Consider the following 25,927-nt stretch of genomic DNA (forward strand, 5'->3'; position numbering starts at 1 on the left):
CCAGTGAGGAAGGGGTGAACACGCAGGGGTTTGGGGTTAGTCCTGTGGCGTGCTCCTGGGGGGCTGCTTCCTAATTTCCGCATGGCTCTGGGCCCCAAGCCATCCCTTCCCTGTCTGGGGCCACTCCGCAAACAGGTCTCCCACACTGGCTGTGACAGCGGCTGTGGCTCCCACCAGAAGGTTGGTGTCTGGGGGCCTCTCACAGCCTCCAGCCCCAGCGGCAGTGCCCCATTGGCTTCAGGGACAAAGGTGTGCGTTACCTCACTGCACCCTGGGGCGGGGGCCTCTGCTCGCCGCTGCTGCCGCAAGTCTGCCTGAACCTCACTGGCCTCGGCCCCAGAGGAGGTGGTCTCCGACACCTGGCTCCAGACCCTCGGCTCTGGGAGGGCCTCTGGGCTGCCGGACGCCGGCTGGGATTCCTGCTGAAGAGACCCCCCCCAGCTTATGAGCTACCCAGCCAGTGTTTCTAGGATCCTGGCTCTGCTTCACTACTCTCTTCATGAGGCATCATCTCCCTGAAGACCCCTCCCTCAGGCATTCATTCTAAGGCTGACGAAAGCTCCTGAGAGGACCAGGCAAAGGGCCTAAAGCTAAACAAAGCCCCTGGCCTGGCTGGCACAAATCTCCCCTCCTCTCGCTTCTTGAAGGGTGTCAGTGCGCCATGATGCCCAGCTCCCAGGTGCTGGCAGCTCCACTTAGGAAGGACAGGCTTTCCCAGGAGTTCCCATGGCAGCTCAGCTTGCTTACACACACACACACACCACACACACACACACCACACACACACACACACGTCTCAGGGCCAACAGGCTCAAGAGAAGGAGAAGAGGAAAAGCAGGGACAGCCGGAATCCCACTCCTGTGCTGGAAGCATCCTGGAACTAATTCCAAGCCGCAGTTCTGGCAACACCAACCCTTCCCCTCCCCCAACTGACTCTGTGGCTGTCCTGCCGCCTGCCTGAAAGGGCAGGAGCTGGCCTCAGGGACCACAGGAAGGCAGGAGTTTGTGGAATCAAGCCTGGAGCCACAGATCAAATTCCGTGCAGGGGAGCAGCTGCTCTTCTCAGCCAGACCCACCCAGTGCAGGCCCCAGGGAGGTGGCCAGCGTGGGCCCAACGAAACTGAGACCCAGTCCTCACTGTCTGACCAAGGACCTTGGGACAAGCCACCTGAGCTGGGCTCAGGCCGTGAGAACACTGAGGGAGCCGGGGTGGGGGTGGGGTGTACAGTCCTTTTTGTTCAGACTCCAGTCCTAAGTGTTAAAAATAACAGGTTGGGAGATAAGATAGTGCTGTCTCTGACACCTGCCATCTTAGGGATGCTTATTTTTAAACCTTAGAATGAGCTCTGGGCCTCGGGGGAGGGGAAGGGGCAGTGGCGGGGTCAGGAGGCCGCTCTCCCCCACTCACCAAGACATTCCGCCTTGTTAGTCTTGGAGGGGATAAGGTCAGGGTTGGGTCTGGGAGCCAGGCTTCCTGGCTCTGTCCTAGACCTGTGAGGAACTCCTAGCAAGTCTGTCTCTCTTGTCGTGCCTCGGTTTCCCTCTCTGAACAACTGGCTGCCTGTGTCCAGCCAGGGGATGAATGATAGACAGCGGTCCCTTGAAGATGCCCTCCTGGGCTGGGCTGGGGAGAGAGGGTTGACGGCTGGCCTCAGCATGCCTCCAAGAGGCTGGTTCTGGGGGGGTGACCTGTGTTCCCCCTCCAGGCCAATCCCTACTGGGGCAACTGCTCCAAGTGAAGCTGGGTCCCCTGGACAGGAGGTGGTGCTCATGCACACGAGGGCCAGGGTTTGGGGGCTCACCTGCTTGCTGGACTCTTCCTCTGTGCTTAGGCTGTTCTCCTCATCCTCCTCGGGGTCATCCGTGTCTGACTCGGCCACGGCGATGGGCACACACACAGGCTCAGCATCCCCAGGTGCGCCCTGACCTGGCCGCTGACCTTCCTCAAACCGCGTCTCCTTGCGGGCTGGGGGCGCCTTCTCGCTCTCTGGTTGGGGTGGGGGGCTGGAGGTGGCGATACAGCCTGGCAGCTGGCCCTGGGAGGCGAGGGCCGCGGGCTTCTGAGGCGGCCGCTGCAGGAGCACGCAGCAGAAGTCCCAGGTGGTCCGCTTGATGAAGCGCAGGCCTCGCTGGATGCGGGCCAGAGCCAGCTGGAGGTTGTTCATCTCCCCATCCTCGTCGGGAGCTGTGAGGTTGTCTGCGCTGAAGGAGCTGAGCAGTAAAGCCAGGAAGAGGTTCAGGACCTGTGGAGACAACGCCAAGCCCTGGGCGCTCAGGACGGAGAACACTTGAGGAGGGCCAGAAGCAAAGAGTGCAAGGCTTGGACCGTGGGGCCTCATTCTAAGCTCTCACTCCCTTCAATATAAAGAGTTTAGCTCTAAAAGGAAAGGCGAGCTCTCATCCTGAGGTAGGAGATACACAGGCCCCGGACTGAGCAGCTGCAGCTGGTCTCCTGCTGATGCTTCGAGATGGGAGACCAGCGGGAGCGCTGGGTCCTGATTGGGTGTGTTCTCATGGGTTTCCCGGGCCAACACGTGTGCAGAGAAGGCCCTCAATCTAAGGGGAGGACAAAAGGAGTGAGAATAGGCCAGCTAGAATCCATCTTGGCTGAGAGATGCATGTCCACACTAGGAACAGATAGGGAGATGACTGGCTAGAAAAAAACACAACAGTGGAAACTGCCCGATTTAAGCAACCTAAACTGCTCCCTCCTAACTTGCCTGTCTGCTCTTCCACATGTACTTTGCTTCTAATAAACGCTTTTATCTTTTTCACAGTCTTGGTCTCTTTGCTGAATCCTTTCTTCAAAGAAGAACCGAGGTCCTTCTTCCAGCTTTTCACCACCAGAATCAACCCCTCCTCCCAAGGGTTCAGATAGTCTGAATTGAGGGCGTGCAACACCAATGGGTGTTGGTGCACATTCTATGGGAGAACCGTGGGTTCCTCTGATGTCAAAGCCTGCAGATATTGCCATGCTGTCTTGGGAGTAATGGGGGGCCCTGTAGGCATGGCGAAGGCTTCCCTAGTGGCTCAGCAGTAAAGAACCTGCCTGCGGTACAGGCGACAGGGGTTCGATCTATGGGTTGGGAATATCCCGTAGAGGAGGGCATTGCAACCCACTCCAGTATTCTTGCGTGGAAAATCCCATGGACAGAGGAGCCTGGCGGGCTACAGTCCATGGGGTCGCAAAGAGTCAGACATGACTGAAGCAACTTAGCATGTACACAGCAGTCATGGTGAGCACAGGACTGCTCCCTGGGAAGTGGGATCCAAGCTGGGAGTACCAGGGAAAAGACAGCCTCCCACCCAGAAGCAACCCAGAGCATCCATTCATCGGCCCACCCATCCATCGCTCATCTGCTGTTGGGGACCTCCTGGGAAGGGGCCTGTGTGTCTGTTGGTGAAGGAGGGACAGTGATGTGCCTCTAAGTTCCCCACTGAAGCTAGTTCCCCACTCAAACATCTGGGGGCTCCTGCTGTGCAGCACACTCCACCAGTGTCCCCAGATGTTACTATGCTCCCCAGGTGAAGGACATGGGAACTGAGCACGGAAGAGGGCGATGGCAGGAGAAGAGGCCAGGTGGCAGCTCTGGGGACTGACTGCAGGGTCAAGCCACTGAGAGGGGGTTGCTGTGTCCAGGTGCTGAAGGGTGCTTGGGTGGGTGCTTGTAACACTATACAGCTGGGATGGAGTAGAGAGACCTGGGGCTGGTGCCAGGGGCCAGCCTTGGCTCCAATGCCCATACGCTGCAGGGAGTCAGAGGAGGGGCTGAGATCTCAGAGGGTCCAGAAGACACAGACTTACTATTATGGATTTGAGACCCCTAAGGAGGGGTTGCAAAATCCTCCTGTCTTTGGATGGTTCTTGACTACTGCTTGTTGCTAAGTGAAGTGAAGCGAAGTCACTCAGTCGTGTCCGACTCTTTGCGACCCCATGGACTGTAGCCTACCAGGCTCCTCTGTCCATGGACTGTAGCCTACCAGGCTCCTCTGTCCATGGGATTTTCCAGGCAATAGTCCTGGAGTGGACTGCCATTTCTTCTCCAGGGGATCTTCCCAACCCAGGGATAGAACCCGGGTCTCCCACATTGTAGACAGACGCTTTACCACTGAGCCACCAGGGAAGTCCATTAGCTTGTTGCTAAACCATCCTGCAAGTCTGAAGCTTTAGTTTTGGTTAAAAAAGCGAACTTCTGTTGAGTGACAAGGGACTGGGCTTGGGTCTTGGGGAGGGTAACTGAAGATGGCAGCGGGCTTGCTCCACACAGGGGGCAGACTGGCTCCCGGGCACCACCAGGCCGATGGGCTAGAGAAGCAACCTCCCCCACCTTGGGCTTGTTCTTCCCCCACAGCCACTCCCAGAAAGGAGTCCAGTCAGATGGGGGCCTCTACATCAGGGTGGTGTGTGAAGGTGGACACCCAATCTGAATCTTTCCTGCCCTGGCTTCTTACAAGCCCCTGAGACACGTCTGTCAGCAAGCTGGGAAGGAGAATTCTGACGAAGGCAGTGGGCAGGATTGGCGTGCCGGGCCTCAGAAACCTGCCTTTGGTTTCGGAAGTAACACTCATTCATGTGGACAGTATGGAAAGGTTAAGAAGTGGGCTCTCCTGTCCTATATCCACAGAGAGATGATCGCTTGTGACACCTGGCAGCCTTTTTTTTTTTTTTTAATGCCATCACTGGAGGGGTGAGGCATGTGATGGGATTCAGAGCTGCTGTCTACACTGACCCCTGGCCAGGCCCCTGGCCTCTGTCCACACTGGCCTGGGCCTGACCTGCCTCTGTTCCTGGTAGCCCACCCTGGATACGCCCACCACAGCCCTTGCTCACGCCTGGCTTAATATCTGATCACCAGGCATCCAGGGCCAGGCTGGGGGTGGGGCAGGGGGTGCCTGGGCAGCCTCGTCTGCCCACAGAGTGTGCCAGGGCCTTCCTTGCCGCCGGCTTCGGAAGTTCGGCGGCTTCCGGTGCTTTCCCCGTCAATCACACGCTGCTGCTCCCTGGCCCCTGCCTGATCATCACTTCCCATTTCAATGGCAATCTTGCTTCCACCCACGCCCGGCAGCGGCCCAATTCCTGAGGCGGCCAGGGAGGGGTCTGCGTGGGCTGCGTTTGCTTCCCTCCTCCAGCAGCCTCTAATCTTCTCATCCCCAGGCAGATCCGCTTGGAAATCGCAGGCTGCGTGTGCGTGAGAGCAGCTCAGCGTGGCCCTGGGCTAAGAGCTCTGTGCACTCACATCCTCCTCGGAACACACAAGAGTCTGCTGGGCCGGGGGCTGAGTGAGGGGCACCCCGAGTGGCCGCGGCGTGTTTGAAGGGATGGGAGGGGGTTGCGGGGCCAGCCAAAGAAAGAGCTGGACTCCATGGGCACTGAGCACCCTGCTTCCTCTCTGAGCTCCATCCTTGGAGACCTAGGGAGATGGACCTCAACTCAGACTGAGCCCACCCTGGCCTGCTTAGGGCCTGTGGGAGGAGAAAGCAGCAGGTCTGAGAAGCGCTTAGGAATCTGCAGCCCATGGTACTCACATCACCCAAAGCCTCCCTGTGTGCTGTGGAGCCTGCAGTGCCCACACCAGAGGCAGCGGGAGCCAGACCCTGCAGCTGTGACGGTGGGACGTGTGTGGGCCCCTGTACACCCAGGAAGAAGGCTGCATGTCCACAGCGGACACTGACTTCTCCCTGAACCACTGACCCTCTCAACCTTGCTTCTTCCAAAGGCTCCATCTCTGGCATTTAGATTTTGATCTCTCTCAACTCCAAAAATTTCCCACGTTGTAAAGACACAAGGCAAGATGCACTCGCTCTGGGACAGACAGGTGACCAAGAGGGCAAAGACCTGGCTCCTTCTGACGGGGCAGCAGGGCCTCTCACCACAGCGACCCAGGGTGACATGCAGGGCTCCCTCAGGCCCCACCTCCTGGACCAGCACCTGCCTGCACCTGTGCTTTGCTTAACCTGCTTCTTCCCTCTCTAGCAGCGCTTGTCCATCAGGTCAGCAGCAAGTCCCCTCTACCAGAAAGGCCTCCTTGATTTCCCTAGCTGAAAGGGATCAGTACCCATGGTCTCCCCCTTAATGGCTCTGATCATTCTGACCAGCCTCATTCAGGCCTGTTTGAACTGTCCACCTGCTCACTCTCTCAAGGTAGCGAGGAAAGTCAGGGCCACATTCACCTCTGTATACCCAACAGCATCTGGCACAATATTTTGCATGTACCAGGGGCTCAGCAAATGTTTGTTAAGCTGAATTGAATCAGGTGATAAATCAGACAGTGAACAGCTAATAAAGTAATGAGTAGCTGAGCAAATAATTAATTAATGGATATAAACTGAACACATAAAGAATAAATAGGTAAATAGATAGGTAAATGAATGAATGAGCAAATAAAGAGTGATGTGGATGAATGGATAGCTTAATGAGTGATAACTGGCTGGATAAATGAGTAGATGGATGGGATTGACGAATGAATGAATAGATGAGCGGACTGATAGATGGATGTAGAGATGGATGAATGAGCAGAGGGATAGATGAGTGACTGGACAGATGAGTGATGGATGAGTGAATGGATGGATTCGTGGGTGAGTGAATGGATGTGTAGATAGATGGACAAATGGATGGATGAACAGGTGCACGTGTGTGTGAATAAATGGGGATTGATAGATGGATAGTTGATGGATAGATGAACGGATGGGTAAGAGAATGAGTAGATGGGGTTGATGGGTGGATGGCTGGGTGAGGGGATAGATAAATGGATAGGCAGATTGGTAACTTAATAGATTGATAGAGACAGACGTAGACAGATGGACGGGTGGGTTATTGATGAGTGGATAGATAGCTGGATAGGTAGAGTGGATGGATGAGTAGAGAGATGAAAAGAATGAATGGGTAATAGATACATGAATGGATGGGTAAATGGGTGAATGAATGAATATTGCTGTTGTTGTTCAGTTGCTAAGTCATGTCTGTCTTTTGTGACCACATGGGCTATAGCCCACCAGGCTCTCTGTCCATAGAATTTCCCAGGCAAGTATACTGGAGTGGGTTGCCATTTCCTTCTCCAGGGGATCCTTCCTACCCAGGGATCGATTGTGTGTCTCCTGCATTAGCAGGCAGATTCTTTACCACTGAGCCACCAAGGAAGCCCATGAATGAATGAATAGGTGGAAGGATGGGTAAACAAGTGAATGGATGGATGAGATTGATGGGTGGATGGGTGAGTTGATAGATGACTGACGGAGGGAGTGGATGGATGGAAGGAAGGGTAAGTGAATGGACAGATGGATGACTGGGTGGATGGGTAGCTAGGCAGATGAATGGACGGGTAGGTGAGAGAGTATGAGAGAGGCCTCTGGCCAACTTACCACGAGGTTACCAATGACCATAACAAGCAGGAAGACCAGCAGGCATAGTGACTGCCCAGACACCTCCATGCAGTCCCACATGGTCTCGATCCACTCTCCACAGAGGATGCGGAAGATGATGAGGAAGGCATGGAAGAAGTCCATCATGTGCCAGCGGGGCAGGAGGCCCGAGTCACTGATGCGGTGCCTCAGCTCTGAGTAGTTCTTGCCAAAGAGCTGCATGCCCACCACAGCGAAGATGAACACAATGATGGCCAGCACCAGCGTCAGGTTGCCTAGCGCGCCCACTGAGTTCCCAATGATCTTGATGAGTGTGTTCAGGGTGGGCCAGGACTTGGCCAGCTTGAAGACCCGAAGCTAGGGAGGGAGGGGTCCTTGTGAGGGCCTCTGGCTCCCACTGCCCATGGACACCCTCACGCCCCTAGCTCCTGCCTGAAAACCCAGGGCTCCCTTGGAGGTCACCAACACCTGTTTCTCCCCTTTTTCCAAGAGCACACATTACTGTTTCTCTCCAGAGCCTGAGGGTAGTTTTCACTGCACTCTGATCTGGGAGTCAGGCCGACAGCTCCAGACTCCTCTCCCCAGCCACCCCTTCTAATTGTCCCTGCATCAGCCTGTTACTCACCTTGGTCTCACTTCTAGGAACCACCCAGTAGATTCCCCTATCATGGAATGTCCCTTTTCCAGACCTTTCCTCATCAGGGGTCCTTCCAGGCAGGCTCAAACCATCCCAGACTTGCCCAGTCAACTCTATACTTCCCTCCTCTCAGTCATCATAGAGAAAGGTAGCCAGTGCCTAGCATTTATTGAACACCTACTGTGTCAGGCCTTATGCTTGGATCAGCTAATTAGGAACTCCAAATAACTACATGAGGGTGGCACTGTTATTACCTTATTTGACAGATGAAGAGGCCTGGAGTAACTTGTCTAAATCCCTTGGATCTTGGCAGTGCAGTTGGGATTAGAATCCACAGCCTGGGCTTTCTCTTTTGCCCCAACCATTCTGCTTTCCTAGCCCAAGTTGAAGCCACCTCCTCCAGAAAGCCTTCCCTGACCTACTTCAGGCCCCATGCCTGGACCTCTGAGACAGTGTGAATGAACTCAGAGAATGGTCCACAGACTCATGGCTATGACATTATCTGAGACCTGCTGAATCCACATTGGAACTTTAGCAAGATTGCCAGGCAATTTGTCTGCACAGTAAAGTTTCAAAAATGCAGATTCTAAAACCAGCAGGTAGAGCCCCAGGTGAGCTGTCAGGAGACTTGGCTCCACCTGTTACCTGCCATGTGGCTTTGGAAAACTGTTTCACCTCTTTCAGACCTAGTCTCCTCATGTGTAGGATGGGAATGCAGTAACACTAGCTCCTCTCCTGAGATACTGTGAGGACTAAACGGGGCATGCTGAACCATAAAGGGCTTTGCAAATTATCAGGATGGATACTACCCCAAATGCCCCTCTGGAGGGAGGGATAGCTCCCCTGCCCACCTCTGTGTCCCCCACATTGCCCATACTAGCCTAGGCTGTACCTAGCGAATGGCTTCTGGGTGAACGTATGAAAGATCAGAGCAGGGGTGACTGAGTGATGGCCTCAGAGAGGGCATGCCTCAGTGGTCCCAGGCCCCCACCCACCCACCCCTGCCAGGCCCAGCCGGGTACCAGGCGGAAGGAGCGAAGCACCGACAGATTGCCCATGCGGGACAGGCCCAGCTCCATGAGGCTGAGGATGACGATGATGCTGTCAAAGATGTTCCAGCCCTGCTGGAAGTAGTAGTAGGGGTCCAAGGCAATGATCTTGAAGGTCATCTCTGCTGTGAAGATTCCTGTGAAGACCTGGGAAGGAGTGGGAATGAGGAGTTCCCAACATTTAGGCTGGAAAGAGCCTCTGGCAGCAGGGTCTCCCTACCTCCTGACTCTTGCTCCGGGAGGGTCCCCCTCCAGGGCTGCCAGCTCTGACTGTGCCCAGAATCCCAGTGGGTGCTTGCTCGGCCCTGGCCCACTTCCTTGGGGACACCTCCAACCCGATAACTCCAGCCAACTCTGCTGTTTCCCAGACATGACCCACCAGCCTGGGCCTCAAAAACAACCGAGCCCACTGACGGCTAAAGACTGACGGCTCTGGGAGGCACCTGGGATCAGGGGAGGCTGGGGTGGACCTCGACACCACCCAGCTCCAGACTTGTTCAAGCCCATGTTGCCACAGGAAATTTTCCCTGCTTCACACACACCAAATTCACACATTTCCACAAACACTCATGCTTCCACGGCTCAGCACCTTCGCCCATGCTGTTCCCACTTCCTCCCTGTCCATGTGATGACTTTTCTCAATGTAACAACAATCAGCCACCATTTCTTGAGGCTTGACTATGTGCCTAGAGCTGGGCTAGAATGCTTAGAATAAGTCATTTATTTTAACCTGCCTAACAACCCGGCAAGAAAAGTAGCATTAAGCCCATTTTACAGGTAAGGAAATTGAGGCACTGAGAAGTTAAGTAATATGCTTGGAGTCAAGTAGCTCATAAATTTGAGAACCAGGAGAAGAACACTATGGCAATGTTTTTAATAGGGACAAAAGAATGCCCATCACAAGGAAATGGTTAAACTATTTATGGCTCATCTGTACAGTAGAATATCCCACAACTATTTTTCTTACAGGAAAAAAAAAAAAAAAACGATGCTGTCGGAGAAGGAAATGGCAACCCACTCCAGTGTTCTTGCCTGGAGAATCCCAGGGACGGTGAGCATGGTGGGCTGATGTCTATGGGGCTGCACAGAGTCGGACATGACTGAAGCGACTTAGCAGCAGCAGCAGCAGATGTTTAATTAGTATGAAAGGACAGTCACAAGGTGTTATGTTTCAAAAGTAAGTTTATAATGTGTACAGTATGATCCCATTATAGACATAAGCCAAGGTTAGAGAGTTTTGTTGTTGTTCAGTCACTCAGTAGTGTCTGATTCTTTGCAACCCCATGAATGCAGCACGTCAGGCTTCCCTGTCCTTCACCATCTCCCAGACTTTGCTCAAACTCATGTCCATTGAATCAGTGATGCCATCCCACCATCTCATTCTCTGTCATCTGCTTCTCTTCCTGCTTTCAATCTTTCCCAGCATCAGGGTCTTTTCCAGTGAGTTGGCTCTTCATATCAGGTGGCCAAAGTATTGGAGCTTCTGCTTCAGCATCAGTTCTTATAATGAATATTCAGGGTTGATTTCCTTTAGAGTTGACTGGTTGGATCTCCTTGCTGTCCAAGGGTCTCTCAAAAGTCTTCTCCAGCACCACAGTTTGAAGGCCTCAATTCTTCAGCTCTCAGTCTTTTTTATTGTCCAGCTCTCACATCCTTACATGACTATTGGAAAAACCATAGCTTTGACTAGACAGACCTTTGCAGGCAAAATCTTCCCACTTCATCGGAAGCCACTATTAGGGCTCAGGGCTCTGTGAACCATCTGCTGGGAGTCAGGGGAGGTGGGTGCCCACACTCACAGCCTGTCTGTCAGATCCCAGTGAGCTTGTAAAACACGAAGAGCTGTTTGTATCTGAAGCCCCTGCTGGGGCTGGATATCTCAGCAGTCATAATAAATGAGGCCAAAGAGAACAATAACCACCCTCTCACCCACTTGACATCCTTGAACTCTAACTCTTATAAACAGCCTATGGAGTTATTATTCTCCCCATTTTACATATGAGGACACTCAAGGCTCAGAGAGATGGAGAAACTGGCCCAAGATTCCCCCAAGGCAGACCCAGCTCTGGAACGCAGGTCTGGCTGCTGTTCTCTGCACATCTTAAACTATCCAGCTTTGCTCTCATGCCCTTACAATGCCAGTGATGATCCCTGGTCCAATTCATTTCTTATTATAAATTTCTGGAAACGGAATTGCACAGTCAACAAGCACTTTCAGAGATTCTGACACCTGGGTGCTAAATGATCCTCAGAGATAGGTTTTAAGCAATTCCATGAACCACATGGGAAAACTGTTTTCCCCATAAAGATGCTAATTCCTGTCTCACTCACCTCTCCAGTCCAACAGGACAAAGGCTGTTTTTTATTGTTGTTTTGTTGGACATTTCTTCAATGTTTTAAATTTCTCCTTTTGTAAAGTTGCCTCTTCATATCCTTTACTTATTTTCCTGTTAGGGTGTTTGCCTTTTTTGGGGTGTTGTTCATAAATAAATGTACTTTATGCCTTGCAATAAACGCACTGTATACATTGCGATTTTCTTATAATATTGGTGCAAATACAGAAAAACAGACTAGAGCTACAGAATTAAGAACTCAGAAATAGGAAACGCATATTTGGAGACTTGATAAATAACAGAGATGGAATTTTAAATCAGGAAGAAAAGGACAGACTATTCAGTAAACGATGCTGAGAAGAATGGTTACCTCTATGGAGGAAAATGAGTTTAGATTCCTACCCCACACTATATTCATTAATTAGTTGCAGGGAAATGGATTCAATACCCAAATACAATAAACATTTAAACCTTCTAGAATAAAAATGGGGGGAAATATTTAAAATTTGGAGGTTGGGAAGGCTTTCTCTAACACCACAGAAAGTTTGTACCATGAAAGAAAAGATTGCTAAATTTACATACATTAAAATTTATATCTGTATAATAAGTGATGCGGTAAACACAGTGAAATCGCTACCACAAACTGGAAATTGAAGTTAGGAAAAGTATCTAACTGGAAAGACATGGAATCCAGAATATATACTGAATGCTTACACATCCGTACGGAGAAGAGGGACAACTCAGTGGCAAAAACACAACCACAAGAATGGATGGCGGAAATGACAGAAGAGGACCTTCAGATGGTTATAAACAAACGACACACAGAGAATGCAAATTAAATCAACACTGAGTTACTATTTCTCACCCATAAGAGAATCAAAAATAAATTTCTCTGTGTTGGCAACGACATGAAACAGTGGGAACTCACACTCTGTAAGAGCGTGGATTTGGTGCAGCCCTTTCAGGGAACAGTTGTACAGTATCTGGGAAGTCACAGCTGCGCATACCCCAAGCTGTAACAATGTCAGATATGTATAGTCTTAAGAAAGTCTCCCTGTCTGTGCAAGGAGGCACGTCCAAGGAAGCTCTCTTCGCTGCATCGTTAGTCACAGGAAGGGCTTCCCTGGTGGCTCAGATGGTAAAGCTAAGAAGCCTTGTAGGCTACAGTCCATGGGGTCGCAAAGAGTCGGACACGACTGAGTGACTGCACCTCACTTCTAGAGGAACATAGCCAAATACCTAACCGAGTCTTGCAGGTACCTATTTGGGCTTCCCTGGTGGCTCAGATGGTAAAGTGTCTGCCTGCAATGCGGGATACCCGGGTTCAGTCCCTGGGTTGAGAAGATCCCCTGGAGAAGGAAATGGCAACCCACTCCACAGAACTACATTGACTCCAAGGTAATTGCTATCATGCATGTTTCTAAGTATTTTTGCCTGGTTTTAAGGTTTATATAAAGGGGCCATGCCCTATGTATTCTTTTTTTTTGTAAGTTCCTTTTATTCTTCACATCATGTTTATGAGATTTATCCATATTGAAAGATATATATGCATTCCTTCTAATTGTGCATAGTGTTTCACCGCATGGAAATACCACAACATATTTTATACACGGGAGGGTAAGCTCTGGCTTCCCCAGGAGCTCAGCGATAAAGAATCCGCCTGCAATGTGGGAGACGCGGGTTTGAAACCTCGGTCGGGAAGACCCCCTGGAGGAGGGCACGGCAACCCACTCCAGTATTCTTGCCTGGAGAATCCCCATGGACAGAGGAGCCTGGCAGGCTACAGTCCATAGGGTCGCAGAAGAGTCGGACACGACTGAAGCAGCTTAGCATGCACACACACAGGGTAAGCTCCTCACCTAATTCCTTAATTTGTCTTGACAGACTTTACTTTTCCATATGAATTACAGGACTGCCTTGTCAAATCCCATGGGTAAAAAGTATGTTAGGATTTTTATCAGAATTACACCAAGCATCTGGGTGTAATTTGATCAGAACTGATATTTCTATAATATTCAGACTTTCATCCATGAAAATGGCATATTGCTGCACTAAATTAACTGTTTTTCAATGCTTTTATAATTTTTCATATCAAATTTATAATCTTCTGCTACGTTTATTCCTATATTCCTCAGTTTTTATTGCTATTGTGTTAACTTATAAATTCCTCTCTCCAAATGATCACTCATGGTGTCTTGGAGCAGAATTAATTTTAATATATTGAGCCTGTACCTACCAGCATTGCTGAACTCTCTTACTAGTTCTAATATTCCTTCTGTAGATTTTCTTGGATTATTTCTCTAGACAACAACATAATCTAGAAAATAACATTGGATCTGTTTTCCTTCCTTCTTCCTTCTTTTTCTTCTCTTACTACACTGATAAGGGCTCCAGTATAACTTGGACTGGAAGCAGGCAGACGGAAACAAAGCTCGAGCTGTGGCGCAGCTGTGTAAGCCACTAGCAAAGAGCACGGGCTCTAGAAACAAAAGGCTTGGATTTAATCTTGGGTCTTTCACTTCCTGGCTGTGTGACCACTCTGCCTGTTACCTTATCAGTAAAATGTTGTTTTTGTTTAATCGCTGCGTCGTGTCCGATTCTTTTGCGACCCCATGGACTGTATCCTGCCAGGCCCTCTGTCCATGGGATTTCCCAGACAAGAATACTGGAGTGGGGCACCATTTTCTTCTCCAGGGGATCTTCCTGACCCAGGGATTGAACCCGTGTGCCCTGCATTGGCAGGCGGCTTCTTTACCACCGAGCCACTTGGGAAGCCCCATCAGTAAAATAGGGGTAATAATAATAGCATTTCCCTTACTGGTTGTTATAAAAAATTAGGTGTTCAACAAGTGTTAACTATGCTTATTAGAGTCTCTTTGTGTGTTAATTTTTTTTTCTCTTTTTTAAAAAAATTTTTTTTTCTAATTTTATTTTATTTTTAAACTTTACATAATTGTATTAGTTTTGCCAAATATCAAAATGAATCTGCCACAGGTATACATGTGTTCCCCATCCTGAACCCTCCTCCCTCCTCCCTCCCCATACCATCCCTCTGGGTCGTCCCAGTGCATTAGCCCCAAGCATCCAGTATCATGCATCGAACCTGGACTGGCAACTCGTTTCTTACATGATATTTTACATGTTTCAATGCCATTCTCCCAAATCTTCCCACCCTCTCCCTCTCCCACAGAGTCCATAAGACTGTTCTATACATATCAGTGTCTCTTTTGCTGTCTCGTACACCGGGTTATTGTTACCATCTTTCTAAATTCCATATATATGCGTTAGTATACTGTATTTATGTTTTTCCTTCTGGCTTACTTCACTCTGTATAATAGGCTCCAGTTTCATCCACCTCATTAGAACTGATTCAAATGTATTCTTTTTAATGGCTGAGTAATACTCCATTGTGTATATGTACCACTGCTTTCTTATCCATTCATCTGCTGATGGACATCTAGGTTGCTTTCATGTCCTGGCTATTATAAACAGTGCTGCGATGAACATTGGGGTACACGTGTCTCTTTCCCTTCTGGTTTCCTCAGTGTGTATGCCCAGCAGTGGGATTGCTGGATCATAAGGCAGTTCTATTTCCAGTTTTTTAAGGAATCTCCACACTGTTCTCCATAGTGGCTGTACTAGTTTGCATTCCCACCAACAGTGTAAGAGGGTTCCCTTTTCTCCACACCCTCTCCAGCATTTATTATTTGTAGACTTTTGGATCGCAGCCATTCTGACTGGTGTGAAATGGTACCTCATAGTGGTTTTGATTTGCATTTCTCTGATAATGAGTGATGTTGAGCATCTTTTCATGTGTTTGTTAGCCATGTGTATGTCTTCTTTGGAGAAATGTCTATTTAGTTCTTTGGCCCATTTTTTGATTGGGTCGTTTATTTTTCTGGAGTTGAGCTGTAGGAGTTGCTTGTATATTTTTGAGATTAGTTGTTTGTCAGTTGCTTCATTTGCTATTATTTTCTCCCATTCTGAAGGCTGTCTTTTCACCTTGCTAATAGTTTCCTTTGATGTGCAGAAGCTTTTAAGGTTAATTAGGTCCCATTTGTTTATTTTTGCTTTTATTTCCAATATTCTGGGAGGTGGGTCATAGAGGATCCTGCTGTGATATATGTTGGAGAGTGTCAGGGTTAGTAGAAGGAAAGAAATCTTAAAAATTAGAGCAGAAATAAATGCAAAAGAAACAAAAGAGACCATAGCAAAAATCAACAAAACTAAAAGCTGGTTCTTTGAAAGGATAAATAAAATTGACAAACCATTAGCCAGATTCATCAAGAAACAAAGGGAGAAAAATCAAATCAACAAAATTAGAAACGAAAATGGAGAGATCACAACAGACAACACAGAAATACAAAGGATCATAAGAGACTACTATCAACAATTATATGCCAATAAAATGGACAACGTGGAAGAAATGGACAAATTCTTAGAAAAGTACAACTTTCCAAAACCGGACCAGGAAGAAATAGAAAATCTTAACAGACCCATCACAAGCACGGAAATTGAAACTGTAATCAAAAATCTTCCAGCAAACAAAAGCCCCGGTCCAGACGGCTTCACAGCTGAATTCTACCAAAAATTTAGAGAAGAGCTAACACCTATCCTGCTCAAACTCTTCCAGAAAATTGCAGAGGAAGGTAAACTTCCAAACTCATTCTATGAGGCCACCATCACCCTAATACCAAAACCTGACAAAGATCCCACAAAAAAAGAAAACTACAGGCCAATATCACTGATGAACATAGATGCAAAAATCCTTAACAAAATTCGAGCAATCAGAATCCAACAACACATTAAAAAGATCATACACCATGATCAAGTGGGCTTTATCCCAGGGATGCAAGGATTCTTCAATATCCGCAAATCAATCAATGTAATACACCACATTAACAAATTGAAAAATAAAAACCATATGATTATCTCAATAGATGCAGAGAAAGCCTTTGACAAAATTCAACATCCATTTATGATAAAAACTCTCCAGAAAGCAGGAATAGAAGGAACATACCTCAACATAATAAAAGCTATATATGACAAACCCACAGCAAACATTATCCTCAATGGTGAAAAATTGAAAGCATTTCCTCTAAAGTCAGGAACAAGACAAGGGTGCCCACTTTCACCATTACTATTCAACATAGTTTTGGAAGTTTTGGCCACAGCAATCAGAGCAGAAAAAGAAATAAAAGGAATCCAAATTGGAAAAGAAGAAGTAAAACTCTCACTATTTGCAGATGACATGATCCTCTACATAGAAAACCCTAAAGATTCCACCAGAAAATTACTAGAAATAATCAATGACTATAGTAAAGTTGCAGGATATAAAATCAACATACAGAAATCCCTTGCATTCCTATACACTAATAATGAGAAAACAGAAAGAGAAATTAAGGAAACAATTCCATTCACCATTGCAATGGAAAGAATAAAATACTTAGGAATATATCTACCTAAAGAAACTAAAGACCTATATATAGAAAACTATAAAACACTGGTGAAAGAAATCAAAGAGGACACTAATAGATGGAGAAATATACCATGTTCATGGATTGGAAGAATCAATATAGTGAAAATGAGTATACTACCCAAAGCAATTTATAGCTTCAACGCAATCCCTATCAAGCTACCAACAGTATTCTTCACAGAGCTAGAACAAATAATTTCACAATTTGTATGGAAATACAAAAAACCTCGAATAGCCAAAGCGACCTTGAGAAAGAAGAATGGAACTGGAGGAATCAACCTACCTGACTTCAGGCTCTCCTACAAAGCCACAGTTATCAAGACAGTATGGTACTGGCACAAAGACAGAAACATAGATCAATGGAATAAAATAGAAAGCCCAGAGATAAATCCACGCACATATGGACACCTTATCTGTGTGTTAATTTTTTAAGCAGGTTCCAGGAACAGTCAGGTATAAATTCAAACTCCAAATCTGTATAAAGCCAAATTCACAGACACAAGCTCCCAAGGCTCACTTTTTTTCAGCCCCTCTCTCCAGCCCTGACTGAGACTGACAACCTTCCTTCTTTATCATTTCCCAGGGCCAGCGTGTGAATTTTTTTTAGTTCACCACTGTATTGAATGTAGGGTCATATTCCTATGGGGCTACTCGGTTCCAAACCCTACTTGCACTGCCCCAAACACAAGTCTTGTCTCTGCATGATCACTGAAATCCAAGCCCCCCAAATTACTCGATCAGCACCCATCCCACCCTCTAAAGCAACTACAGAACGATTTCCCACATTTACTGCTACAGTTTTTAAGTCCCTCTTTGTTTTCGGCACTTGGGGATTTTTGTTCTGTTTCCTTTTCATGAACTTTGCTATGTGTGTCAAAGAATATTTGCTATATTTTGCCATAATTTGCTATAATTTTGCTATATTTTTAATTGTTTTGGAGTTGGAGACATCTCAGGTTTTCTTCTCCACAGTATTGCTAAAAGCAGGCATTTCATTTGCCTTTTACCTTTGTTTACATAATGGGCTAGTTAAATCTATCAATCTTCTCCTTTATGGAATTTGTCTTCAGCGACATGCTTAGAAAGGCTCTTTTCACACCAAGGTTATTTACCCATGCGTATTTTTGTGGTTTTGTTTCTTTACATTGAATATTTAAACCATCTAGAATATTAATATTAACTGCAAGACAATTAAAATCTTACATACTAACAATAAAGCTATCCAAACAGGAAAGAAGAGCTGTAATCCAACGACATGACCTATTACTAATAATCTAACCACAAGTTTAACACAATCACAATTCAATCACAACTTAGTGGTCCAGGGAAGCCACCTGTGCTCTTCATCACCTTGACGAATGGCTCCGTCCAACCCAATGGTCACATTCCATTAAAATTGCATTCAGCTGAAACCCTACATAACCACCACTTGCAGACCGACCAACACAAGGCCGGCACAATAGTGCAATGAGACTCTTACAGACTGAGAGCTAGCTTTTCCTTCTGTTTGTATACAGAAGGAAAGAAAAGTAGAACCACAGCAAAACAGACTCACATTTGTGAAAAAATGTCAACAGACCCTGTAGAGAATTACCTAGAGCTCTGGATATGGAAAGTAATAAGGGAAAATGATCTTCACACTCCACAGTGTAGGAGACCTGCCCGCCCGTGGGGGCCACTGTGGAGCTGGGACTGAGACAGACTGGGCTGGGTCTGCAAGAGGAGACAGCTTGGACTGAATGAGCCCTCTGCCCACTCAACCTCAGCAATGACCCCAGGAGCTCCTTCCAGAAGCCAGTGGGCTCTCTGCAGCTCTGCCCTGGGATCTGCTGCAGAAGGACCAGCAGGACCCTGTCCCCTGGGGTCAGGAGACAAGAGCCACACGCCAGTCCAGTATGTCACCTCTCTGGCCTCAGTTTTCCATGTTTAGGGTGAAGAGCTAGGACTTGATTTGGTGTCAAGAGAAAAAAATCAGAATTAGAACTGACACATTCTGACTTCCAGGGATAGTCTCTTCAACAACAACAACAAAGATAATAACCACAGCTATCATTTGAGTGCTTATTGTTTATCAAACTCTGAGCCAAGCACATTACACACATTATCTTATTCAATCCTCATTAGCTTCCTGAGTTTGATATTGTCATACTAATTTTACATTTATTACATTCAGCAAATACTTACTGTACCAATTACTGAGACTAAGTAATTTGCTTGAGGTCATATAGTAAGACTGAGTCAGAATTCAAATCTGTCTCTGTCTGATTTAGTCACTCACTCATTCACCCAGTCATCCATCCATCCATCTCTGTGTCCTTCCCTTCCTCCTTTCTCTCCATCCCACCATCCATCCATCCTTTCCCTAAGAGAACTGCCTCTTTTTGGCATATTCTCCTCCTCCATTACTGCCACGCCCCATGTCCCCACACATCAGGATCCCCTCAACTCACTTTTGTTTTCTAGCCTTTGGGCATCTTTATCCCTAACTCTCTTTCCCAAATACATCGCCCAGCTCCTTGAAAGCTGATCCTGAGGCTCCTACCAGAACGTCTTCCATAAAGATGCCTATCTTCAGAAGACCCTTTTGTGCTCTGAGTCCCTCCTCCCTCACCCACGAGGGCTGTGGCAGCTGGCCAAGAGCCCTTCACACCACAATGCCCATTTGAGAATTAGCTGCCAGCGGCACTTACCAGGTTTCCGACCTGCAGCATCTCCTCAAATTCGGTCGTCATGTTGTAGTGCTCCAGTGCCATGAAGAGCGTGTTAAGCACGATGCACATGGTGATGGTGAGGTCAGCAAATGGGTCCATGACCATGAACTTCACTTTCTGTTTAATGGACATCCACAGCGGGCAGCACTCCCAGATCAGGTAGTGCTGGGCAAAACGGATCCAGCACGGTGGACACCTGCGCTGAGACTCCTCCAGCTCTGGGGGCAGGGAGTGGGGAGAGCCAGTGAGCTGGCTTGTTTCTGTTGACTGTGTCACATAACTTTCCAGAAAAGCTGTATGACGTTCTCAGCAGATGACAGGGCTGCTGCATAACAGGGGGACAGAAAGCAGGCCAGGGAAGGCTAAGGGGAAGAGGGGCCTGTGTCCTGACTTCTTACTCTTGGAGTGTGGGAAAAGAGGGCCACAGGGACAGAAAGCCAGCATGGGTATGGGGAAAATGGGGACAAGACAGATAAGGACAGGTGTGGGCTCTCTGGAAACAACACTCCCACATAGATGTGGGGCCCCTCGGGGGAGGACAGGCAGAGACAACATCTGAGATGGGCAAGTGCAGATATAAGGACACTCAGGACCCAAGAGGTAGGAACAGATGTGGATATCTGGGACATGTCAGGAGAGACGTGGGGGTGGGGGTGGTGCCTGGGACAGGAGTCATATGGGGCAGGAGGGAACAAATCAGGGGGCTGGTACCAAGCTCAGGATGAATGAGATGTGGCGTTGCCTAAAGTGGGACTAGCTGAGACAGATGTGGGATGCTTGGACTAGCCTGGGCTAGATGGGGAATGATGGGGAATAGGCTAGAACAGGTATGTTTGGGGTGGGACGGCCCCAGCAGACCTGGGGATACTCGGCAGAGGACAGGATGAGACCAGTGATCACCTGGGATGGGGCAGGGCAGCTGCAAGGACATTTGGAAGAAACACAGGCATGACTCCTGAGGATGCCCAGGACAAAACAAGCTGGCACAGATGAAAAGACACTCAGGACAGGCGACAGAGACTGAAAAGTCTGGGACAGCTGTGGGGATGTCCAAGGCAGGCTCAGCAGCTAGGGCGAGCCTGGCTCCGGTCTGGGTAATGGTTCAGACCAGAAGCGGGGGGGTGGGGGAGGGCAGTGTTTGGATGACGCCGGGGTGCTGACCTTCCAGGGCACTGGTGAGGACGCTCACTGCACTGAGGGCTCGCTGCCGCTCTCCTGGCTCCTCGAAGCCGTCTACACACGGAGCCTGGGGCGTCAGCGTCTGGGGCCTGCCCGGCTCCTCCGATGGTGTGGTCTGGGTGTAACCGAGAGATCTGCATCAGCCTGGGGATGGACGGGGGTCCACCTGGACCTGGGGCAGGTGCCCCAGACTCAGGCTGGGGAGGTCCCAGGGGGCCACCATAGGGGTCTTGACGTGACACCGGGCTCTGCTCCCAGCTCCCTCCCAGTTAACACTTCCCCTCTCGCCAGTCGTTATCCCCTTTGTTTTCTTTTCCTGCACATCTCTCATTAGTGGTGATTCCTGGGTGGGAAACGACATGTACTGAGTTCTTTAACCAGATGCTCTCATATACATTAGTACATGTGAAAACGATCTGGGAGTCTTAATTGATCCCAACCTCCCTTGAGGCATGAGCATACAGAAGCTGAAAAAAAAAATATGTACCATGCTCTAAGGTGACATTAATAGAAGCATAAAGCACAATGCTTTGACATAGCTAGTCGGAGCTTTTGTGGAGGTAACTTAGCTGTATCTACTAAGAAAATTTTCAGTTGGCTCTGAGTTCCTTGCCTAATAATTGAACTTCATAAATAATTATACACGTGCAATCAAAAATATGCAACGCCGCTCACTGCAGCACTGTCCCTAATACCATAAAGACAAAACAACTGATCAATAGGAAGAATGTTAAAATCAGTTATGGATACAATCCAACTCTGGCCTCTGACACAGACAGTAAGGAGAGCAAGGCTGTTGCATGAGTGTTCCCATGGGAGCACTTCCAGGACCGTTTGATGAGAAAACAGGAAAAAGATCTGGAAGATAACACACTAAATTGTTAAAGTGGCTGTATCCGGGGAGTGGGACTGTGTGGGGAGGGCAGGGCCTTTGACTTCTGCACAGTTAGATTTGTTTTCAACAAGCTTGCACCAATTTTGTAAGTAAAAGAACCAGGCCTGTGAATGGAGACAGCATGAGTCCTGATGAAAAGAGGGGCAAAACATACATTCCCTGGGCTTACTCAGAACCTCCCACAGAACCAAGCGGGGCCCACAGAGGCTTCATGTCGGCATGGCCATAGTCTGTGAGGCCAAGGTGGGGCTGATGAAGGCACTGGGCTCTTCAGCGTGCAAGAGTGAGGCACTATAATCTCTGTGGGTCAGAAGGAAGATGGGGGTCAGGGCCTGGGGTGGGGTAATACATTGATCTGGGCTCAAGTTAAGGTCAGCTTTTGTGATCCGTGGAATTGCCCTAAAGTGTTGCCTAGGGAGGTAGTGAGCTCCCAGTCAGGGAAGTCTTCAAGCAGAGGTGCCTGAGAGGGATACATAGCTGGTGGAGCAGTAGTACCCTGGGTCCAGTACATCCACAAATCAGGCCAGCTTAACTCACAAACATGTCTTAAATTTTCCCAACTTCTCTCTTCTACCATCTGTGATAGTTTGGGTTTTCATTCAGCAAATTTTACTCTTTCCTCTCCCACTGTGACTGAAGCAAAATTCCCTGTCCTGTTGGTGACACGCTTGCTTTTGGCCAAGGGAACGTCAGTGGACATGCTGTGAACAGAAGCTTTGATTGTCCTTGTGCCATTCACCTTGTGTTCCAGCAATCCTCCAGGAAAAGAGCTTCCCCAAGCAGCTGCCACCCTTTCGGCTCAGGACAAGCACAAGGGGAGCATCCCTGAGCCTAATCTATAGTATGGAGCCAGCCACGTGCAGTCTGAGGCACAGCTGCCTGGCCAAGGTCAACCTAGACCAGGCTAACCATGGTCAGCCTGCAGAGAGGTGAGCGTGAGTTCTCACTTGCTGTTAGCCGTTGGCTTTGGGGGTAGTTTGTTTCGCAGCAGTATTGTGGAAATGACTAGTACGCTGTTCTAGGGCATGCTCTCATCATCTCTTTTCCAAAAATACTACAACAGCCTCCTAACTGGCCTCTTCTCTCTCCTCTATTCTCTACACAGCTGAAAAAGATACCCTTGAAAAGTAAATCAGTTCCTGATAATCCTTTGAATAACAACTCTCCCCCGTCTTATTCATAGCACATCTAAACTTCTCTATAGCTTACAAGGCCCTGCACAGTCTAGACCCTAACTGCTCCAACTCATTTTCTATTCCTGGTTCCGCCACACCGAGCCCTGCCCAGCCCTCTCATCCCTTAAACATGTCAAGCTTATTTCCTTCAATGCCTTTACACTTTCCGTTCCCTCTGCCTAAAGCTCTATTCTTCGACATACGTGTGGCTGGCTCCCTAAAGTCTTCTACTGGCCAATTTTAATGTTACCTTCACGGGGAGGACTTCCCCGTGTATTCTAACTAATAGCTCCCCATTCCCAGCCCTCCCCCTAGCGACTTTCTATCACATGACCATTATTGGTCCCTAGAAATATTGATCAGTTTACTGTCTTCCTGACTATGATGCCAACTCCACGAGGTCAGAGCTCTTGTCTGTTCTGTCCATATCCTTGGTGCCTTAAACACTGGTTGGCATTCAACACAGAGGGTTGGTCCTGGGTAGATGTTGGATGGATGGATAAACACATGGCAGCCAGGGGCCTGGGTTAAACTCTAGCTCTGTCCTTGAGATGATGTGGGGGTGGGGGAGGAAGGAAGGAGATGAATCTATTCAAGGTGCCTCTAACACCCCCTCTGCCTTTGGGGCCAGGCACATATTCAGATATCAAGCAAAGCAAACCTTCACCCTCTGCTCCCAATTAAAGCCAGCTGTCGGTCGGGTCAGCTCTCTCCCTGTTGATGAAGCACCCACTATGTGCCCGACACTGTGCCTTTTTTTCAGACTAGAAATGGGCAGGAGTATCGCCAGGGGCCCGGCAGACACAGGGAAGGCCTCCTCAGGGGACGACAGCCCGCTAATCTCTTTAACTTTTCAAATAACCCCCTTGGCCTGCTAATCCCTTTAAGGTTACAAATGGGCCCCACCGAAGTGAGAATGGGTGAAGTCAGAGTTCCTGGTAATGAAGTGTTTGAACTTGGATTCCTCCCGACATGTGCTGTACAATGAGATGATTTTCTCCCTAATGAGATTAGGAAATTCTATTAGTGCTCCAGCTGCTGACCTGATTCCACAAGGCTGAGGCTCCAGGGCTGGACCTGCGGCCCTGGAAATCTGTGTTCCTGGGAAGTTGGACACCCCACCCTCCAAGTGATGGCCAGGGGCCTCCCCAGACCCACCCAGAAGCTATGGTCTCCCCCAGTGTGTTCCCAGGACCCTCTCCTTGACTCCCCACTCCAGAGCAGTGTGAGGGCCCCAGGTGCTCGGGGGGTGCTCCTGGAGTTGTCACACCTTCTTGCTCTCTAATAACAATAATAGCTAATAGTAATGATTCCTCGAACATGAGGCAAGTACTGGTCTAAGCACCAGACAGGTTTTAACTCTTTCAGTCCTTGCCACAACTTTTTTTTTTTTAATGCTCTATGATTCCATTTATATAACATACAAAAAAACAGGCCAAATGAAATTCTGGTGTTAGACGCTGGGATAATGGTTAACTTTGGGTGGGAAGGAGGGAGGAAACTGGGAAGAGGGATGCTGGGGGAGCACCTGAGGTGCTGGCCAAGTTTTTACTTCTGCATCGGATGGTACATGCTTGGCTCACCACAACCTGCTGATGTGGATATTAATTTTATTTCTACTTAACAAGTGATGGGGTTTCCCTTGTAGCTCAGTCGGTAAAGAATCTGCCTGTAATGCAGGACAGCCCGGTTTGATTTCTGGATTGGGAAGATTCCCTGGAGGAGGAAATGGCAACCCACTCCAGTATTATTGCCTGGAGAATACCATGGACAGAGGAGCCTGGCAGGTTATAGTCCATGGGGTCGCAAGAGTCGGATACGACTTGCGACTAAACCATCACCACCAGCAGGTGAGGACACGGAGGCACAGAGAAATTCGTTAACCCGTGCAGAGTCCCACAGCTGCAGCACCTATCTGAGCTGGAGCAACAGTCTCTCTCTCCAGCCTGCCTCCACCTTTCTGCTCAGATTTCCCTGTCTTGTCCCGCTTCCTCAGAAAGTCTGCCCTTCTCCACCTCCTGCCGGCCTCAGGGTCTGAGCCGCACATTTGCCCTTCTCCTGGGTGGGCTGCTCCGAGGCCTTTGTTGGGGGACAGCGGTCAGCAAGGGCACTTGATGACCGGCTGGGCGGTCACCAGCCTGTCATGGGATCGGCTGACTGAGTGATCAAAGCTCTGACTAGCTCTAACTATCTGGCACCTCCATCCCCGTCACCTCTCTGACAGTCGCTCCAACACCTCTCCCCTTCACTCCCTGGTTTCCTGCACCCTGCCCTCATGGTGTGTCCTCCCATATGGGAGGCATGCTTCTGCCTCAGGGTCTTGGCACTTGCTGTTCTTTGGGCCTAGAACATGCTTCCCCCAGATGATGCAAAGACAGTCCGTTACTACGTCGTTATCACCACATCAACACATGTGTGCATGTCCTGAGTACTTTATGCACATTAGCCCTTCATCCTGACGTCAATCCTGAGGTGGGTATTTTATTTATTTTTGGCCAAACCGTGCAGCATGAGGACCTTAGTCCCCCCAGCAGGAACCAAACTCATTCCCCCTGCAATGGAAGCCTGCGGTCTTAACCACTGGACCACCGGGGAAGTCCCTGAGGTGGCTGTTTTAAATCCATTTTACAGGCAAGAGATCTGAGGCGCAGAGAAATAAAAGAACTTGCTCACAGCCATCCAGCTGGTAAGTGATAAGGCGAGATTCAAATCCAGTTTGTCTCTAGAATCTGAGTGCTAACCTGTCTGCCATAACCCCCTCCACTTGCCTCCATTAAGTTGTTGTTTTAATACCCTGCAGTAAGGAGGTTTCCCTTTCTCTCTTTCCTACTTTTGTTCTTCCATAATACTTAGAGTTTGGGTCAGTATTCCCCAACATTTACCGGTTTGTAAAGCTCTGAAATACTTCAAACTTGATGAGGTTCTTGTTGCCCAGAACCTAGGAAATGTCCCCTTGCCACTCTGGCCCTTCTCCAGACTGCCTAGGGTCCACAGCCCTCCCGGGCCCACCCCGGGCACACACAGGGCCTCCAGAGCACCGGTCTTGCCACTGCAGTGTCTCAGTGCCTGGCTAGTTGCTAAATGTTTAACTCTCATCCCTGTTTATCACCATT

General features: G+C 48.7%; 1 protein-coding gene across 11 annotated transcripts in view; it reads right to left on the minus strand.

The window, feature by feature from the left end:
• Positions 1–25,927, minus strand: part of SCN5A (sodium voltage-gated channel alpha subunit 5) — a 108,044-nt gene that overhangs the window by 35,281 nt on the left and 46,836 nt on the right. For 6 of the 11 annotated variants that reach the window (XM_086365964.1, XM_086365955.1, XM_086365965.1 and 3 more), the window contains exons 13-18: positions 20,727–20,859; positions 19,545–19,783; positions 9,019–9,192; positions 7,360–7,716; positions 1,803–2,243; positions 261–422 (exon numbers count right to left, since the gene is read on the minus strand). In XM_086365964.1, coding sequence (XP_086222090.1) covers positions 261–422; positions 1,803–2,243; positions 7,360–7,716; positions 9,019–9,192; positions 19,545–19,783; positions 20,727–20,859 — 1,506 coding nt within the window. The remainder of the gene's footprint in view (positions 1–260; positions 423–1,802; positions 2,244–7,359; positions 7,717–9,018; positions 9,193–19,544; positions 19,784–20,726; positions 20,860–25,927) is intronic. The other 5 variants (XM_086365961.1, XM_086365963.1, XM_086365962.1 and 2 more) reach the window with 2 other exon arrangements.

The sequence above is a fragment of the Bos grunniens genome, chromosome 22, assembly GCF_055505025.1.
Source record: "Bos grunniens cultivar Pamir isolate PY7600 chromosome 22, Bosgru_T2T1.0, whole genome shotgun sequence".
NCBI classification, from domain to species: domain Eukaryota; kingdom Metazoa; phylum Chordata; class Mammalia; order Artiodactyla; family Bovidae; genus Bos; species Bos grunniens.